The sequence below is a fragment of the Pongo abelii genome, chromosome 7 (assembly GCF_028885655.2).
Source record: "Pongo abelii isolate AG06213 chromosome 7, NHGRI_mPonAbe1-v2.0_pri, whole genome shotgun sequence".
Lineage (NCBI taxonomy): Eukaryota > Metazoa > Chordata > Mammalia > Primates > Hominidae > Pongo > Pongo abelii.
In genome coordinates this window covers 83,759,806-83,780,094 of record NC_071992.2, presented here as the reverse complement: position 1 = coordinate 83,780,094, position 20,289 = coordinate 83,759,806, and the positions used below count along the sequence as shown (strand labels likewise).

The 20,289-nt window shown below is 36.7% G+C and overlaps 1 protein-coding gene across 5 annotated transcripts in view; it reads right to left on the bottom strand.

The window, feature by feature from the left end:
* Positions 1–20,289, bottom strand: part of C7H8orf34 (chromosome 7 C8orf34 homolog) — a 502,481-nt gene that overhangs the window by 195,474 nt on the left and 286,718 nt on the right. For all 5 annotated transcript variants that reach the window (XM_024250722.3, XM_024250723.3, XM_024250724.3 and 2 more), the window contains 1 exon segment: positions 6,248–6,383. In XM_024250722.3, the coding sequence (XP_024106490.3) occupies positions 6,248–6,383 (136 nt within the window).

Sequence of the window (20,289 nt, the reverse complement as noted above, 5' to 3'; positions counted from 1 at the left end):
AAATAAATAAGCAGGCACAGAAAGACAAATAGTGCACAATTTCACCTATATTTGAAATCTAAAAAAGTCAAACTCATAGAAGTAAAGAATAGAATGGTGGTTACCAGAGGCTGGGGGAAGGGAGACCAATGAAGAAAGGGAATATGTTGGTCAAAATGTACAAAATTTCAGTTAGACAGAAGGAATACATATGTTTCAGTGATCTATTGCACAAAACAGTGACTATAATAAATAATAATGCATTGTATATTTCAATAACTAAAAAAGTAGATTTTAAGTGTTTTTACCACAAAAAAAGTATGATTGGTGATGGATTTGTTAACTCGCTTGATTTAATCATTCCATAAAATAAAAATATATCAAAACATCACATTGTACCCCATAAATATACAATATATACAATTATTGTTATTTAAAACATTTTTTAAATTAAATTAAATTTTAAAAATTAAATTATATTTAAAATTAATTTAAATTAAAATTGTTGCTCTTATTGCTTGATAAGAGCAATAAGGTTCTGGATATACTATATGCAAACTCACTTTCAGACACTGTGACAGTAGGGGTCAAAAGATGTGCTACCTTTCCTCACCCATCATAAGAGTCACAGATGTCACTCCTATAACAAAAGACAAGGTAACAAGAGAAAAGCATAACAAATGTATTCAACTAAAATTTTAAGTGACACAGGAGCCTCCAAGAATAAAGGCCTAAAGACCCAGAAAGAGGAATTCTGGTTTCTGTGTCTTGCTTCAAGAGAGAAAGAATGGCAGAAGACAGGAGGAGGAGAGAAGATCAGAGAGACATCACTTCTGAGGTTCTACCAGTCTCCTTCAGTTCAAAGTATCCAACATGCCAAAGCACCATATTTGGGGTAGCATGATCTGAGCCCCTATAACCCTATGAGTAGTTTACAACCAGTGGAGTATTTGAAAAAAAGATTAAGGAAAATAAAAATCTGAAGAGTGGACTCCACTTTTTACATTAACTAGGTCATTGATGGGCTCTTTGGAGAAACCCTCAACATCACTTGAGTCTTACTGATTCTATATCAAGATGGTTGATAATATCTTAGCATTATCATATTATTTCAATTTCACAACACATCCATTAAGCTCACTTATTAAGTTCTATGAGAAAATGATTTATTGACCTGGAAACTCTAAGAAACAACAACAATAACAACAACAACAAAAAAAAAACAAACAAAAACATTGCCACTTCACAAGTTTCATTGAACACAGAAATCCTAAAAGATGGACCAGAGATTTCTCTCCTGGCCAGTCAGAAGTCTTAGGCAGAGAGAAAACACTCGATGTCAGGAAAATGAGGCTCTTTTTTCCTAAATATCTTAGCATTTTAATGTGAGTCTCTCAAAAAAATGAGGAAAAAACTCAAAGCATTTTAAAATGCTCAAGTATTTACACAGTAGTTATCCCAGCATGCGAGAAAAAGAGAAAACGGTGTTGTTTCTAGTTACTGTATGCAGCCTTCCCACTTGCCCTTGGAAATTATCTCCAAGGCTATATGAACTCCGTTTCACAGCTAAAAACCCAGCTTTTAAGAGCTTTCCCTAAAATGACATACCAGGTAATTTAGAGTGTGGGTGTCAGATCCCTTTTGTCACACTCCAAAGCAGATTGTCTTTCTATTCTACCTTTGTGTAAACTCTTGAAAGGTATTGGTAAGTAAAGTGACATAATTTAACATTAATTACCCTAAACTTTATTACTCATCTGCACCACACTGTCTCCAATCTGGCAATATTTGGAATTAAATCCTGATTCCAAGGCTAAAATCCAATGGATGGTTTTGCTCTATGAATTCTGCATTCTCCTCTCATCTGTCTCTTCCCCACAAAATACAGATGCCCAAAAAGAAAGCAATGCGGATGGGCACAGTTCTCTAAATGAAGCAGTCATTTTTCTACATGTTGGTCTGATCTACAGCACTGAATTTCTGACTGGCTCACTCTCTCTTGATTCTGAGGGATTACCTGGCTCTAAAGACTGCAGGCTGCTTGCCTTAAACTCATGCCCATAACCTAACACTCGGAGACATTAGAATGCTGTCTGTATCTTCTTGGCACTGGATCTTTCTCCCACTGGCCTGGCCAGGCTTTTTCACCTGCATCCTTCCAGATCTGATTCATTGCTTATCCTTGTTCTAGCTGAAGGAGTTTAGAACATGCCACCCCAAAATATGCCGTTTTGGTATACTGATTACTTTGAGCTGAAGGCACTTAGAAAACAGCAAATGCAACAAGAGGCTTTCTTTGAACTTCCCTCATCCGCCTAAAGACAGATTCTCCAAAAGGAACTTCATCATTACCATCAGTCACCTCCCTGGAAGTTTCATTAACCAAGGAAGATGAACTTTTATCACAGGAGAGAGAGACTAGGAATTGACACCATGCCCAGGTAAACTTTCTCACAAACTATCAGTGATTATCCTAAAGACCCATTCTTCTTTTCCCAAAATCTTTCCCTGTCCCCTAAGTTGCTTCAATTCCCCTTACCCTCTCCCCTATGAAGAGGGTATATAAGCTCCTAAATCTCACTAGGTTTTTGAGTATTCACTTTTCTTTCCTGTGATGCCACTTAGTTCATAATTAATTTGTAGACCTTTTCTCCTGTTAACCTGCCTGTTGTGAGTTTATTTCATAGATTCACTTACCAAATGTTTAGAAGGTAAAGGGAGAGTCTTTACTCCTTTACATGGTGTTTCTACAATTCAGAGGTTACAAACAAAGGCCTCTAGACTTTAGACAGATAGTATAAATGAATGAAGCTAAGCAGACAGACCAAAGTGCACTGGAGCATGACTGCTGGCCTCAGGGTCTAGAGCAGGAAGAAGCTACTACTGTGAAGTATTTCCAGAATATAGATCCAGTGTTATCAGCTGCACTGATTTTTAAGAGAAGGTAGATATCCTGATTTTTTTTTATGTGAAATTGGTAACTAATTGGTATGGTCTGAATGTTTGTGCCCCTCCCAAATTCATATGTTGAAACATAACTCCCTGTGTGGTAGTATAAGGAGGTAGGGATTTTGGGAGGTGATTAGGTCACAAGGGTGGAACCCTCATGAATGGAATGAGTGCCCTTATAAAAAAGACCCCAGAAAGCTAGCTCACCCTCCCACCATGGGAGGACACCATGAGAAGACAGCCGTCTATGAGGAAGCAGGTCCTCGCCAGACACTGAATCAGCCAGCACCTTGATCTTGGACTTCTCAGTCTCCTGAAGTGGGAGACATAAATACTTGTCATTTACAAGACACAGTTTATGGTATTTCTGTATGTTATTTTATAGCATCCCAAATAGACTAAGACACTAATCAAGTGGTATTTCAAAGCGTTATGTGGACACATAATACAACCAGACATTCCCCACCGTGATTCAGTTTGACTTCTGTCTCTGATAATTGCTCAGCCCTGCTTAGAAAGTATAATTCTCACAATTTTAAATGCCTTACTTGCAAAAAAAGAGGTGAGACAATGACATGGATTGGTGTTGGAGAATTAATGATGGAAAGCTTTGATAATCACATCAACGTATGACAAAAGTAATCTACCCAAAGTAGCAATGGGAGACAGTTCTCCACGTGTCTCTCATATTTAAAGACATTAACAGCCTTTTTTTCAGATCATCTGTTCAAGAATATTTGTATAGCATGGGGGTCCCCAACCCCCAGGCCATGAACCGGTACTGGTCTGTGGCCTGTTAGGAACCTCCTGGCACAGCGGGAGGTTAGAGGCAGGCAAGGGAGCATTACCACCTGAGCTCTGCCTCCTGTCAGATCAGCCATAGATTCTCACAGGGGCATGAACCCTATTGTGAGCCATGCATGAAGGGATCTAGGTTGCATGCTCCTTATGAGAACCTAATGCCTGATGATCTGAAGTGGAACAGTTCTATCTCAAAATCCACCCTATCAACCATCCATGAAAAAATTGTCTTCCATGAAACCAGTCCCTGGTGCCAAAATGGTTGAAGACTGCTGATCTAACACACAGCCTTGGAGGATACAGATGGAGGCCCTCCCTGGAGCAACACACAGGAGTGCTAATGGTCTGTTACAGAATAGTCACATTTTCTAAGTTCAGTTTCCTCTTACATAATATAACCTTTTGCACTATTTGTGTTACTCTGAGAACTGTGGCTCAGGAAACCAGTGAAGATGCTAATACCCTGGTTATTGTTACTGCTGTAAGTAGTAAAGTCCTTGGTCTCTGACCCAGGTGTTTCATGAGTTTTCCTAGTATGCATAAAACAGTGGTAGACCAACATATAAAGCTCCAAATGCAATAAAATCTCAGATTCTCTATAGTTCTCGACAACTGGTACTTCTTTTTTCTTTAAATTCTAGCTATAGTAGCTGCTCTAAAATGAACAGCCTAGAATCTTCTTCCATACTGTTTACCACATTTATCTGAATCAATATATTTCTCCTTTGCTTTTGAAATTACAACAATGCCTTATTCTCCATCAAAACAGTCATGAACTTTCATCATTTCAAACACCTAAATCTCTTTCTATCTCATTGTTTTTATCTATTATAGGCCTCCATCTTCACCTTCAGACAATAGCTTGGTGCTTACCACTAAAGCAGAATGACTAGTAGGTAGACTGTCAACCTATGCTGCCTGAGTTTCAAACTGTGTTTTTCTACCTATTGGTTGTATTACTCTGGACAAGTTATTCAATCAATACATGCCTCAGTTTTCTTATCTATAAAATGGGGACAGTATTAGTAATCAACTCCGAGAATGATCTGCAAATTAAATCAGTTTACACATTTCATGTCTTTAGACTAGTATGTGGTTTATAGCAAGAATGTAATATGTGCCACCAATGATTATTCCGTTGAATATTTTTTGAAAAACTCCGTTAAGTTCTGGCTTTAAATGCAGGTTGTTTGTGATTTACAGTCTATCTATTAGGAAGCTGAATGATAATTTAGGGCTACAAATGTGCTTAGTCCTTTCACAGTTCAAATCCTCAATAGATTAGAAAAACATTTTTTATAAACTTTCTGTTTTGAAAAAACAAAAACCTCGTATCCTAGTCTTCTACAAATGACATGAACCAAGCATCGACCCCTCTCCAGTCAAAATGTAAATGTACAACTATACTACAAAGTTTAAAACAAAGTATCATATAACTCTTCCACTGATGACTGTGTTCACTCAGGATGCTTAAATATTATCACATAAATATTAGAAGTTCTCTTCACAGCCCTACTAAAAAAAGTCAATCCACCAAATATTACTTGTCTGAAGCAATGTTTCCATTGCTGTTTTCACTATGCTATGCCATTTCTCTTAATGGCCTCAAATAACATCCCCTGATTTTCTAAGAGCGGTCCTTTCTATTTTTCTAAGCCTGTGAAAATTAAAATAAAACTTCCAAAGGGGTAAAGCAAAAGAGAAAAAGCTACAAAAATCTGGTTTGATTTTCCTACACTTTCCTCCCTCCCTATATCCAAGCAGCTAATCTCCTCTCAAACAGTACAATAGAGCAGCTAGACATAAAGAAAAGGAGATAAAATTGGCCAGCCACTACATTGTTCTTGCTAATCTGGACCATTTACATAAGGGTTAGAAGGCTTGTTTCATCATTTAAACAGGCTTAAAAGCCTCTTTGCAAATGAGATTTAGTTCCTACAAAAGAATGAATTCTAGCTATTTGGTGAGTTTCTGCTAGACCAGCACTGGGAGCTGACTTGGCAGTAACTACAAGCTACTTCTTTGGCCACATACAGTATATGCAAAGATTGCTTCCAGCTGCCAACACTGAAAAGCGTCAAGCTGATTAAATTCTTTCCAGGAGGTGAACGGGATAAGGGGCAGGTTAAGAGGTCAATAATATCAGATCTTAAACTGTACCTGGCCAAACTCTTCCTCTATGCAGGTGCTTTAAAAGTGGCTTTGAATGTTCAGAGCCATTAAATTTTCTTGAAAGAGAACGGAATGGTGGACAGTGAATGAAATTCAGAGACAGAAGACATAAAATAGTCTCAAGCTGTGAAGTGAAGACAATCTAAACTCTTTGATTCATTGTTGGTCTGAGTGGCATTGGGCACAGGATAAACTGCATAACTAACTCCCTTGCCAATATTAGCACAAAAGATCACTGGAAGGAAAAGATGTTCTTAACACAGAAGAGTACAATCTTTGCATCAAAATCTTAGATTTTAAAAATCAAGATCATGTTTATATATACTATACCTATTATGTCTTTTACCTGGCACACCTTGAACAGATGTTCAGTGTGACCTTGGCCTGAGGCTCAGCAGGGTAAGTAGGACGGCCTTGGTTAAATTTGCTCCCAGAAGGTACCAGGGTTGTTACTCCCTCCATTCTTAAATCATTAAGATCCTCTGTAACAACACAAACAATTACAGAGAAAAAAATTAACTCTAGTGGAATTAAGGAGAAAAATTCATATTTTCAGGCAACTGCTATTAGTTTGTTAAGCAAAACAATACATATCCCCTTTGCAAAAAGCTAACTACATATATCAATTATTTTTCAAATTATTTCTAGACGTAGTTGGAGACAAATTATGTGTGAAGATTTACAAGAGACAAAACGGTGAGAGACTGAATATATGGAGAGTGGGCAGAGCACTTATGACCACAGACCACTGACACACAAACTCTGCTATACCCACTGGGGAAGCCAAACTGTAACCTCTGCAGCAATCAGCCCTAAATGGTCAGAACTTGGTCAATGACTGCCAGCTCTCCTATTTTTTTCCTTTGTTCTCGACTCAGAACCAACCACACAAAACCACATATGTTTCAAAACCAATTGCATAAATCCTCCGCTTCTAATGAGTCTGCTTCCAGCTTCCCTATCAATAACCTCCAATCAAAACATAACTGATGTCTTCTCCTTTTTCACTCTCAATGTTTGCTTTCTACCTTCACCTGGGGAGGACAACAGTAAACCTGAATAGTCATGCTCCAAAGGTTTACTGAAGCCCACTTCTATTTTTCCCAGGTCCTTAATCAAGAATGAAAAGACCTAAATTTTCTCTTGAGATTCAGCTCTGTTACAATATGTATATGATCTCCTACTTTTTCAGAGAACAAGGAAGCTTGTAAAAAGGATTCCAATTACTTGCTCTCAGCTTTAGCACTAAAGATATATAAAGTTTCAAAGGATAAATCATAATTTTTACAAAAATCTAATTCATTATTGAAGGCATAACGTATGTAAGGAGGAAAATCACTGTCTTCTGATGACTAAAGATCATAAAAACATCCTAGATACCTCAAAAAACAATCAGGAGGATTGCATGTTTTAATTGGATATTACAAATGAGTGTCAAATAAATTGTTCCTGAGATGGTGACAACTCAGTCTAAATCATGAACCGGCCTTCTGGAATCTGAAGAAGGCTTGTCAACAGACTTCTTCCATAGGCATCCCAAGTGAAAGCCTTGTTGTCTACTTGTGCATAAGCAAACTGGAAAAACACTTAGGGTTTTAACTCAGCTTCATGGGAGTCATCAAAAACTTACCACCTTTACCTGGTTACCAAGGCTTATTCCCCTTGTTTAAGAGCCTAGGTGCCAATTCAAAACCTGGTGCTTCTGCAGAGCTAATTACAGGCTCCCCTCTTGATCTCATGATTCCTCACGCAATACAGACATTACTACTCCCTCTGAACACACACTTTTCAGCCAGCATTAAACACTCATGAGAGTCTGTTACTCTCTTCCTCTCACATTACTGTTCACCACTAGAACACCCTATTTTTGCTACTCTCCTGCCCCTACCAGAAGAAGTGAACCCGTGATTTTCCTACTTCAGTTAGGAAACTTTCTGCACTTCAGTATTTTTAAGAACTGCCATTGAAAACCCTGACCCAATATTATTTGTTGCTGGATCATATTTCAGAACTTGAAACTAGAGGTTATCAAGCAGAGTATGCTACCACTAATTTGTGTGACTATGAAATATAGTCCTCTATCGGAGGTAAAATTAGTCCAGATGGCAGAAATATTGTACGTACTTGAGTTTGTTAACTGGACAACGACCTCAGAATAAATACATATACAGGTACAATTAAAAAAAAATACATGACTTTGGGGTGCTCTGGAAACAAAGGGTTTCCTAACTCTGCTAGAAACTCCATCGAACATAGAGAAGATGTTTAAAACACTTTTAGAGATACTCCTGCTCCATACAGAGGTAGTTTATTATAAAGATTGAAGCTAATGAAAATATAAACAATACAGAAGCTAAAAGAAATGTTCTAATAGAATATTTTGCTAAAGAAGCAGTCTTAATCAAGGTTATGAACCTATCTAAAATTTTAGAGAATTAATCTCTAGAGTACTTATAAGACACCATTATAAAACATCAACATTTAGCCCCTGATTCTGAAAAAAAAAAAAAAAAAAAAAAAAAAAAGTTCTAGCTTTACTCAGATAATCTCTGGCATTTTTGGTGGCACCAGATGGCTTCAAATGAATACTAATTAAATTCCTCCATGAAATGACTCATCATGGTACAGATAAACTGGTTACAATCTTAAATCTTCAGAGTAGACAGCTGACTCGAGACTTTCAGAGGGAAATAATGACCTCAGAGACTAGACAGCTTCTGCCCACCATATTGGATCAAGATCTCTGGTGTAACTGCTATTTTGTTTTTTATCTACTAATTACAGCCATTCTTCTCATTTTCTAAAGACCCCTGGTAGTTACCCACCCACAATGACTCTTTTTCTCTTTCATTTTATTCTTACTAAAATTTTGGATCAGAGCATAATCACTTTCTAAAACTAATCTTGGATTATCCTAAATAGTAACCTTCAAGCTCATTGATTGCTGGATATGCTATCCCTCACGAGACTACCATAATCAAAAACCCTTGGAAAATTTCAGTCTCATCAAATGAGACCACAGGGAATTAAAGCCAAAGCATTTCCACTTGAACTTACATGGATAAATCAACCTGTGATTTTGCTAGTGTCCCTTTCTCACAAAAAAAACCCTATTATTATAATCCATTAATTAGAATCTATATAATTCTAAATTTGAATTCACCAGCCTTCATAGGAGGATGAGCCAATTACTTGTCACCTGGAAGAAACTAATAGAGATTCACATGTGTAACCCAACTAATGAACAGCCTTGATCCAACCTCAGGTCATGAACAATTTTTTTTTTCTGGATCCCTGTGTGTTCCTACCAGATACTACTTTCCTTGCATCTAGATAGCTAGTCCTGCTTGCTTCATGCACACATACATCACGCACTTCAAAAATAGCATTACAAATCTTACTGGTACACAGACACCCTAATTCTATAGATCATCAAGCCTGGAAATTTTAACTCTGATGCAAGCTCCTAAATGAGGCCTCCCTTTAATAGTCAGGCACTCTACTTGGAGGAGTTACTGATTCATTGTTTATACAAACAACCAAAGCAGTTTCCAGCAATAGGAACCATGCAAACAGAAGACTATAAGACATGTATCACTAATGCTGACAGAAACTATAAGTGATACTACCTCTACCCTAGATAGAATACAGATCCATCTCAACTGTTGGCAAGAGAGCTGAACAATCGCATTCTTCTGGATTTTTTTTTTTCACTAGTCATGGTGGTATATGTACCATTGCTGATACTTCTTGCTATACTTGGATCAGTGAAACAGGTAAGGTAGAAAAGTCTACATGTCAGCTTGACAAAAGGCTACTTGGTTCTCTAAGTTTGGTCCTCATGACCTGTGAGATTTGTTCTTCTAGCCTGGGTTGGACAATTCAAGTTCTTGGTTCTGAAGAACCAAGTCAGTCACCCCATTGGCTCTGAAGAACCAGGTCAATATTAAATTGACTTACATTGTTTTTGTTTTTATCATAGTGTCCATGATGCTGGCACATTGAATTCCATGTGGAGGCTTAAATGCTTGTATGTGGCCACTCTCTCAGCAGATGATCGCAATGATGATGCAACAAAAAAGATTAAAAAGATCTTGTGATACGATTGACTAAGGATACAACTGAACAATCATCAAGTAGTGAAGCTCGGGATCTCTCACCTTACCTTTTGACTAACATCCTTTTGGCAAAAAAGAGAGTGACCAAAGGAAGGGAGATTGAATATACATGCAGACAATAGGTGGATCATTTATTTTTATTTTTATTTTTATTTTTTACTGAGACAGAGTCTCACTCTGTCACCCAGGTAAGAGTGCAGTGGTGCGATCTCGGCTCACTGCAACCTCCTCCTCCCAGGTTCAAGCAATTCTAATGCCTCAGCCTTCTAAGTAGCTGGGATTACAAGCACATACCACGACGCCCGGCTAATTTTTTGTATTTTTTTTTTTTAGTAGAGGCAGGGTTTCACTGTGTTAGCTGGGATAGTCTCAATCTCCTGACCTTGTGATGGTCTCGATCTCCTGACCTTGTGATCTGCCTGCCTTGCCCTCACAAAGTTCTGGGATTATAGGCGTGAGCCACTGCCCCTGGCCAGATCATATGCAGCATTAGAACGTTAACACACAATCTCTGCAGCCATTGCCTCAAAACATTCAGGACTTTATCAGTAAAGATCAGTTTCCCTCGTTTCACTCCTATTTCCAACTCAGAACCAACTGGAGAAAGCCAAATGTGCTCCCAAAACCATTGCATAAGATAGTCTGTTTCTAGTCAGCCCTTCTGTTTTCCCATGCCAACAACTTCCAATCAGAACATATTCAAAGCCTTCCCTTTAAAAATTATTATTATAAAGTTTTCCTACTCCCCCCACATGCCTTTGGGTCTCTGGTAAATGCAAGTAATAGTGGCTAACTCCTGTTCTATAACTAGCTCTGAATAAATAGATAAATGTTCTCTGCTTGTTTTCATTTGTGTAGTCTTCATTTATTTCCAAAATGGCAACCTTCAAATATCTAAAGGTTTGTCATAGAGAAGAGATTAGAGTTCCCCCTGTGCCTGCACAGAAGAAATGTGTATAAGAGGAGAGTGTGTTTCTCATCAATATAACAACCTTTTAACATTTATAGTTGCTCAAAGGCATACCGTACAGTGCTGTGTAGGAGATGTGATTACCCCATTCCTGGAAATGTTAAAAGCAGAGGCTAAATAATTGTTTATAGAGGGCAAATTAGAGTTTTGCAGAAGCATTGTACTAAATGGCTTAATCCAAATCTAAGTTTCCCGTACATTCTCATCATACTTCTATGATTTAGGGTACATCTGTTAAAAAGAATATGTTGATTATGTAAAAGACTAATGTTTGTTTAAATGAAGCAATCACCTTTTGGGGGCCATTTTGTTATGAATTAGAACTAAAAGTTGCTTTCTCTTTTTTTGTCTTGGAGCCACAAAGCACACCACACTGACTTATTAATGTCTTTCATACTGATATGAAGAAATTGTGTGGTTAATTCTGGGTAGGGAGCCCAGATATGCTGGCCCTTCATTACTTTTGAGGATATGTTCAAAGGCCAAAATCATCAACTATCTACTTGCTTCTGTACCATTTTTCTACTAATAAGACACAGAATCCTGGTATGGAGCGCCATGGCAATTATCTAAGCATTTTTAGATTGTTTGACATATGTAGAGAAGGTAATAAGACATGAATTTTATGACTGCATTTTGATGAACAGTAAAAACTCCCTGCCAGAACTCTCCTTTCATGTGCAAATTTGAGTGTATTCAATGAGAATTTTTGAAGATTTCCTAGCAGCTCCTCACACCCCATCTGGATAGCACCTCTTTTTTCCAGTTCAGAATAACTATCACAGTGTGGGAGAACAGAGAACCCTAGAGTCAGAAGCCTTCTGGAATTCATTTGCTGGTTCACTGGAGACTTCAGAGTGCTGTAAGCTGAAACTGCTTCAACAACTGCTATGGTTCTTGTAGTGTCAGATGTGACTGTGGCGATGGCAGTGAAATTGGCTCCTGCAGTCTTAGAAGAGGGCTCACTCTGAAAAGTATCCATTCATTTTTTCTTTCTTTACAAATACTCATTATTTTAAGGAAGATCAATGAGCTCCTAATAACTACTGAATACTTACCAAGCTCTAAAAGGTGACAGAACCATAAAAAATTTGGTTTGGTCATGGAAGGATACTAATAATCTATGCTAAATTTACAAAGAACAAATATAAAATAAAATACAAATCTAGGTCTCACTAGTTCCATTTCCTTGACAACATTATTTAAGGGAGCATGTGTCTAGGATTAAGTAATTAAGAGAAGTAAAACCCCAAAAATGCCTAAACTGAGGAAAATTTGGGAAGTTTATGAAAATGGAAAGGGAGAAAAACAAATTAAGCAATTTAAGTAAGATTCTGCGTGAGGACTTTTTAATACTGCATAAGTCGAGGGAGGAAATACCAGGAACATATCCTAGATGTAGAAAACTGAGAATCTTTGAATACCAATGGTATTGAAGGAGGTAAAAATATGCCATTCTGGCATGTTGACTATTTTGAGTTAAAGGCATTTGAAATATAGCAGGTGCAAGAAAATTACTCTGACCTTCATTCTATTTCTTAAAAACACAAAAAATGAAATTTCTATGTGAAAGAGGCCCACTTATACTACAAGAAAAGCAACATTCTTATCATTAAGGACAAAAAAATTGACACGAAAAGAATTCTGTACAGATCTTTAAAAATATCTCAACCTGTAAGCCTTCCCATATTATTTATTAGATTCTTCACAATTTACTATTCTTTGTCTGATTCAGTATACGAGTGATTGCCTCTGTTTTTTGGATCTTCATTTCCTTTTGAGGGCTCCCATGCCATGTAAAACTGTATTAAGTATTAAATAAATTCATAGGATTTTCTTCTGTTAATTTCTATTGTGTCAATTTAATTCTCAGGCTCAGCCAAAAAACAAAAAACAAAACAAAACAAAAAACAAAAAACAAAAACTCCTACAAGGGAAAAAGTAAAGTACTGCCTATCCTATAGTATCAGAAACTTTCTGTCTTTTCTTCCTTCTTTTTTCTTTCTTCCTCTCTTTTTTCGACTCTTTCTTTCTTCCTTCCTATTTGGGGACATCTTTCCTAAGATATTCTCCAAAATATTATCTACAATATCCAGCCCAGTGCCATGGATATGGGAGATATACCATCTTTGGTTGCAAGTAGATAAAAATTTAGTTTGTTAAGAAGAAATTTGGTAAGCTGGAAATTTCTTAGAAGTAATTAGGAATAGTTTCCACAACAAAGAAATTTGTGATTCTTAAGATAACAGTGGTAAAGAAGGATAATATAAAAATCAACCGATGGGAATTTTAAAAAATATACTTGCCCTATTTTGATGCTTTGAAATTGAACTGTCTAGTAAGTGGGAGAAGAATGTTAAGAAGATAGATAACAAAATATTATGTGATCAACCCCATCCCAGAAGAAAAATAAATGTTTTAACTGTTATAAGAAATACATAAGAAAGCAACTGAGGTTGGGGGGAAAATGCCAGATATTGTCTTTTGGCACTTGGCCCTATTCTTACTAGCTTCCGTGCTCCCCTGTATTGGAGAGGCTAGAAAACTAAGAATTGCATTGCTTATATTCTTTTACTATCTAATTCGCCACATAAGTTTTAGGATTTGTCAAGCAGCCGCAGTAACTAGAAGATTTAACAGGTAGAAGAGAGGTAGAACCACACATTTTCCTCTAGCAGCAACTCCAATTGGGTGGACTTTGTAGGTACAAGGGCTGTTGGTTGATTATTTTTTAAAACTCTCTATACTTCTATTAATATTACAGAAGATTTATGAAATCTGAAGCAATTTCCTGCAGTTTTCTAACTTCTGGGTAGCAATAGCCAATACTGCACCGCTGTAGCAGAGGTTCTCCTTGAGGGCTCTGACCTGCAGCAGACTTCTGCCTGGACATTCAGACATCTCCATACATTCTCTGAAATCTAGGTGGAGGCTCCCAAAGCTGAACTCTCATCTTTTGTACAGCAGCAGGCCCAACACCACGTGGAAGCTGCAAGACTTGGGGATTGCATCCTCTTAAGCCATGGTCTGAGCTGTAGCTTGGCCCCTTTTAGCCACAGCTGGAGCTGGAGTGGCTGGGATGCAGGGCACAATGTCCCAAGGCTGAACAGAGGAGCAGGGCCCTGGCCTGACCCACAAAACCATTTTTCCTTACTAGGCTGCCAGGCTTGTGATGGGAGAGGCTACTGTGAAGACCTCTGACATGCCCTGGAGGTACTTTCCTCGTTGTCTTTGCCATTAACATTGGGCTCCTCATTACTTATGCAAATATCTGCAGCCAGCTTGAATTTATTGCCAGAAGATCGGTTTTTCTTTATTACTGCATGGTCGGGCTGCAAATTTTTCAAACCTCTACAGTCTGCTTCCCTTTTAAATGTAACTTCCAATTTCTGATCTTTTCTTTGTGAACGAATATGGGCGTACACTTTTACCAAAAGCCAGGTCACTTCTTGAATGCTTTGCTGCTTAGAAATTTCTTCTGCCAGATACCCTAAATCATCTTTCTCAAGTTCAAAGTTCCACAGATCTCTAGGACGGGGGCAAAATGCCACCAGTCTCTTTGCTAAGATATAACAAGAGTGACCTCTGCTCCAGTTCCCAAAAAGTTCTTCATCTCCATCTGACACCACCTCAGCCTAGACTTCATTGTCCATATCACTCTCAGAATTTTGGTCAAAACTATTCAACAAGTCTCTAGGAAGTTCCAAACTTTCCCACATCTTCCTATTTTCTTCTGAGCCCTCCAAACTGTTCCAGCCACTGCCCATTACCCAGTTCCAAAATTGCTTCCATATTTTTAGGTATCTTTAGGCAGTACCTCACTCCTGGTACCAATTTTATGTATTAGCCCTTTTTCACATTGCATAAAAAACTTCCCGAGACTAGGCAATTTATAAAGGAAAGAGGTCTAACTGACTCACAGTTCCACATAGCTGAGGAGGTCTCAAGAAACTTACAATCATGGCAGATGGTGAAGGGGAAGCAAGACACATCTTACATAGTGGCAGGAGAGAGAGAGCAAGGAGGGAAATTCCAAACACCTTTAAACCATCAGATCTCAAGAGAACTCCCTCACTATCAGGAGAAGAGCATGGCGTAAACCACTCCCATGATTTAATCACCTCCCACCAGGTCCTTCCCTCCACACATGGGGATTACAATTCAAGATGAGATTTGGGTGGGGACACAGAGCCAAACAATATCAATAGTATTTTCTGAAATATTATGCATCTAATATGACTGTAGCCTGAGATGTATAGGGATAGCAGAATGGAATATTAAAACCGAGTTTAGTCCCAGATGATAAAGGGAGATAATCAATGATTATAATAATTATGATATTATTATAATAATCATGAAGGAAGATATCAATTCTGTGTTTCAGAAAGATAACTGGCTGGGCACAGTGGCTCATGCTTGTAATCCCAACACTTTTGGACGGAGGTCAATGTGGGAGGATCACTTGAGCCCAGAAGTTTGAGACAAGCCTGGCAACATAGTGGGGACTTGTCTTTATTTACTTATTTATTTATTTTTATTTTTGAGATAGAGTCTTGCTCTCTTGCCCATGCTGGAGTGCAGTGGCATGATCTCGGCTCACTGCAACCTCCACCTCCCAGGTTCAAGTGATTCTCCTGCCTCAGCCTCCTGCGTAGCTGCAGGTGCATGCCACCACCATGCCTGGCTAATGTTTGTATTTTTAGTAGAGATGGGGTTTCCCTATGTTGGCCTGCCTGGTCTCCAACTCCTGACCTCAAGTGATCTGCCCGCTTCAGCCTCTCAAAGTTCTGGGATTACAGGCATGAGCCATGAACCCTGGCTGGGGCCCTGTCTTTAAAAAAAATAATAAAAATAGCTGGGCATGTTGGGGCATGCCTGTGGTCCCAGCTACTCAGGAGGCTGAGGTGGGATGATTACTTGAGCCCATGAGGTTGAGGCTGCAGTGAGCTCTGATTGTGCCACTGCACTCCAGCCTGAGACAGAGTGAGACCCTGTCTGCAAAAAAAACCCAAAAGATAATTGTAGGTATATTTATTAAAAACCAATTAAATAAATAAATAATTTGCTAAATTTATAAAAATTAATTGTAGGACTTTTTTGGAATATAGTCAATATTATCAATAATATAACCACTATAAAATATTCCTCAGTGACATAAATATATTCAACTAAAATATTCAGTGAATGAATTAATAAATGTATTACCTATAAGTGCATTTCTTATTAAGATATTTGTACTTAAGACTATACAATTATATTTTCAACTAAATATCATGGATATAGTGTATATAGTGAATATATTCAATATACTGTAGAACTGTAGAACTATACTGTTGAATTCATGAGTCACTAGTTACATGTTATTATTGAGTGCTTGAAATGCGGCTAGTCTGAACTGAGTTATGCTGCAAGAGTTAAATATACACAGAATTTCAAAGAAATAATACAAATAAAATAATGCAAAATATCTAATTTATAACTTTTCTGTGGACTACATGTTGAAATGATAATATTATGGATACACCAGTTTAAATAAAATGTGCTATTAAAATTAATTTTACCTGTTTCTTTTTCTTTTTTTAATGTGAGTACTAGAAAATTTAAAATTACTACATTGTTTCAATTATATTTCAATTCATAACTCATTATTTTTCTATTGGACAGTGCTATTTTATAATATATGTCATGAATATATTAATAGAAATTATATTTTTAAATAAACTCTATGTTCTATTGCTTTATACTAAATAAATATTCCTTAAATTGATACAAAGAAGAATACATTCATTGACAATATTTAAGAATAATATTCATGAGGTAAATGCAATCATATTCATTGATTCTATTCAAAAGAATATTTTAAAATTATTTGCTATACTCTTACCTGGCTCTGTTTTCTTTCTAAAGCCCTTATCATTACTTCACTTTGTACACACATACACACATACGCACGCACTTAAACATAAACACACATTTACATACAGACACATATATACACACACACCTATTACATTTATTTTAAAATATCTTTTTCTTTTCTGACACCTTAGAATAGAAACTTGATCTTTCTCATTTATTATTATAATCTCAGTTTCTTAGAAGTATGTCTAGCACAGAGTAGGCATTCATTGATATTTGTTGACTATAAGATTTTGTATAATTTGATAATTAATTAATTGATCATCTGATAAATTAATCTTTACATAGGATTGACTTTTGGAATGTTAGTTTTTGGAGGAATACATTTGATGCACTTAACAGCCACTGGAAAAATTTTAAAAACTGGAAAAGGGAGATGTGGCAGGAAGCAGGGACCAGGAGCAAGAAGAGAAAGAAATGTATTGAAACGTAATTTCAGAGGAAGATTCAGTAGGATGTAGTGAACAACTGAATGTGCCATCTGAACAGGTTTCTCCATCTTACCACTTTTAGGGAATACAGGAAGAGACGGTGCTTTTGGTTTCACTCATGCTGAGATAGAGCTATCTTCAAGACATACATATGGACGTCTGGTAGACACTCAGAGGGACAAGTCTGGATCTAGTGAAGGAGTTTGGAATGGAGCTATAGACCATCTGGCTGAGAAAACCTGGTATAATTATCATCCCAGTAGTTAAAGTTGAGTAGTGACACTCCTTGCAACTATTTTTACAAGTAAAATGTGTGCATTATATGAATGTTATATTTAAGAACTTATAAAGAAGAGAGTACTACTTTTTTTTTCTTTTTGTACTAGGAAGCTCAAAGTAGTAATTTGTTTTTAAACATACCCTGTAAAACTGTGTTGTATCTTCTGAGTTACTGCAATACTATCGAGGAAAATGAACTAATTTATGACCAAAGACATGTGAGCTTTTCATCTTTACACAATAGCAAATAACCAAGAATTAATCAAACAAAAAAAGTGTTTTGATTTAATTTAAGGAAATAACAGCTGCCTAGATGAAATAATCCCAGGACATTCATTCAAATGTAATCCATGAAATAATTTGCAGCTGCTTGAACTAGACAATGTGGGAGATGAGTGAATTTTCACATCTGTTTCAAGGAACTTTTTAACTAAAATTAAAAGCTTTCCAAACATTAGTCCTTTCACAGTGATTCAGCGATGGGTTACACAAGAATTTTATGGCAGTTTTTCCCTGCATTGCAATTGGTTTGTTGATTTATATTGATAAAGCTGATTTGGTCAAATGTTTTAAGCAGATGTTATATATTCTGAGTGAATTATTAAAAATAAAGCAAATGTTAAGAAAACAGATCAGGACTTAGACAAGTTTAAATAAAACGTGTATGAAAATATTTTTGTTATGTGAGACAGCTATAGTTCCTAAAAAGGGGAAAAGAAAAAAAGGAGAACGAAACATAATTCACTTTGTTGGGACATATTCTGGTTGAAAGATGAAGGAAAGATGTTCAGGCCATGTTTCTGTTGGTTCTCTATTTTTACAATCATACCCTAAATATGAATTCAGCATTCTTCTTTAGTACCTCAGAATAGTACAACTTCAAGCTCATAAATAATCAAGCTTATAAATAATAAGAACAAAATACATGTCAGAAATTATAGGTTTTAACTTTTTAGGTTAACCTTAGTTTAAAAACAATTTAAGTTAGAATTGCATTCGGAAAAAGAGGGTCTGGTGGAATTTAAGTGCTGCGTTGAAATTTTCCATTTTAATAACACAAGAGTGAGTAGGTTACAGAATATTTACTCTTCTTGACCACATGAGATCAATAAAGAAAGAAAGTGTTTAGACCAATTAAGTTAGGGAAAATGTTTATATACATTTAAATTTACATATATTCCATGTCTTCTCTTGTTAACTGAAAAGAGTAAAAAACTTTCTGAGATTTTCTTTGTTACTTACCAGTTCCTTTTTAATTTCTTTGAATATAACCATCAATAGCCAAACTCAATAGCCAAACACAGGATGACCACAGACTTTTGTAAAAATTTGTAGACTAGAATTTGTTTGCTTAGATTGCAAATGAATCACAAGACTTCTGCTAATTGAACCCCTCATTATTTAAATTGTGAAGGCTCTTCTGTTAGTCAGAAAAATAAAGACATCTGGGAGTGGTTTTCTTCTTCCAATCTGGAAGAAAATACCAGTTCAAGCAAATTCAAATCCAAACACTCCCCAAAACTGGGTTTCTGCATCAGAGTGCATCTTTATTATTCTCAGTTTTCACACACCACAAATACAAAAGATTATATTGTATACACTTTGTTTCCTGTAACTTTTGTCACCCTGTGAAGGTTTGACAGACAGAGGTTAGAGATTGTGAACAACTCTCTTTCATAAAAATCACAGAAATTCCTGGCATGGGAACTCATGTCAGGGGAGGGTTATACCTCGCCTGGTGTAACTGAAAGCCCAGTAATAGCTTTAATTGAAATGCAACACATTGTAAGCAACACAAAAATCTAGAGACAATGTCAGAGGAGGAGTTGTTGTCTCAGGGACCAGATTTGAGGGGCAGTAGGAGAAGGCTATGGAAAGGAGACCAGCACAGAGGGTAGAAGGGTTCAGGAATACAACTGGAAATCAGAGTGAGGAAAGTCAGGCAGAACGTTCAGAGTGTCAACCTGGAGAAGGCAAGGATGGTACCTAGGTAATCATCAGGAGAGGTTGGTTAACCTAAAAGACTAGGATTATGTAAATTATTGATTATTGTAAGATGATGGGTAAAAATGTGTATTTTTTCAAATATGAAAAACACTGCAAAATCTTGCAAAAGCTCATCATTTTAATTACCATTTTAAACTATATTTATTCAATTAGAATTCTCCCAGTACACTTCTCTGGATAAAAAACCTTATATATTTAATATTTCTTGAGAGTTAAGTCAGTCTTTTTGAAAAGCTTTTCTCACCCCAGCATTTTATTTATGGAATTTTTGCTGGCCCTGTTAGGTACCGTTATATTACAGAAAGCATTATTTCAGTCACTATAAATGATACATCAAACATATTTATTCTTTTTAGTTTCTAAACTAATTGCTGACCCTATTTAATAGAATTTTTATACTTCTACAGCCCCTGTGTCAATAAATAAGATCCTGTGTTGAGAACTTCCTATGTGTACTTTATCAATGTGTTGACTGCTCATGCATTTTGGCCATAAACCTAATATTCGAACCTTGTATCATAGTTGATGATATTTTGATTCTTGATCCAAACTACAAATATTAATTGAGCTCATTTTGATAAGTGCTTCTACATTGGGTTACATAATATGCTAACTCAAAAAAGCCATTTGGAGAGACAAATGTATTATGTACTAATTGCAAGAG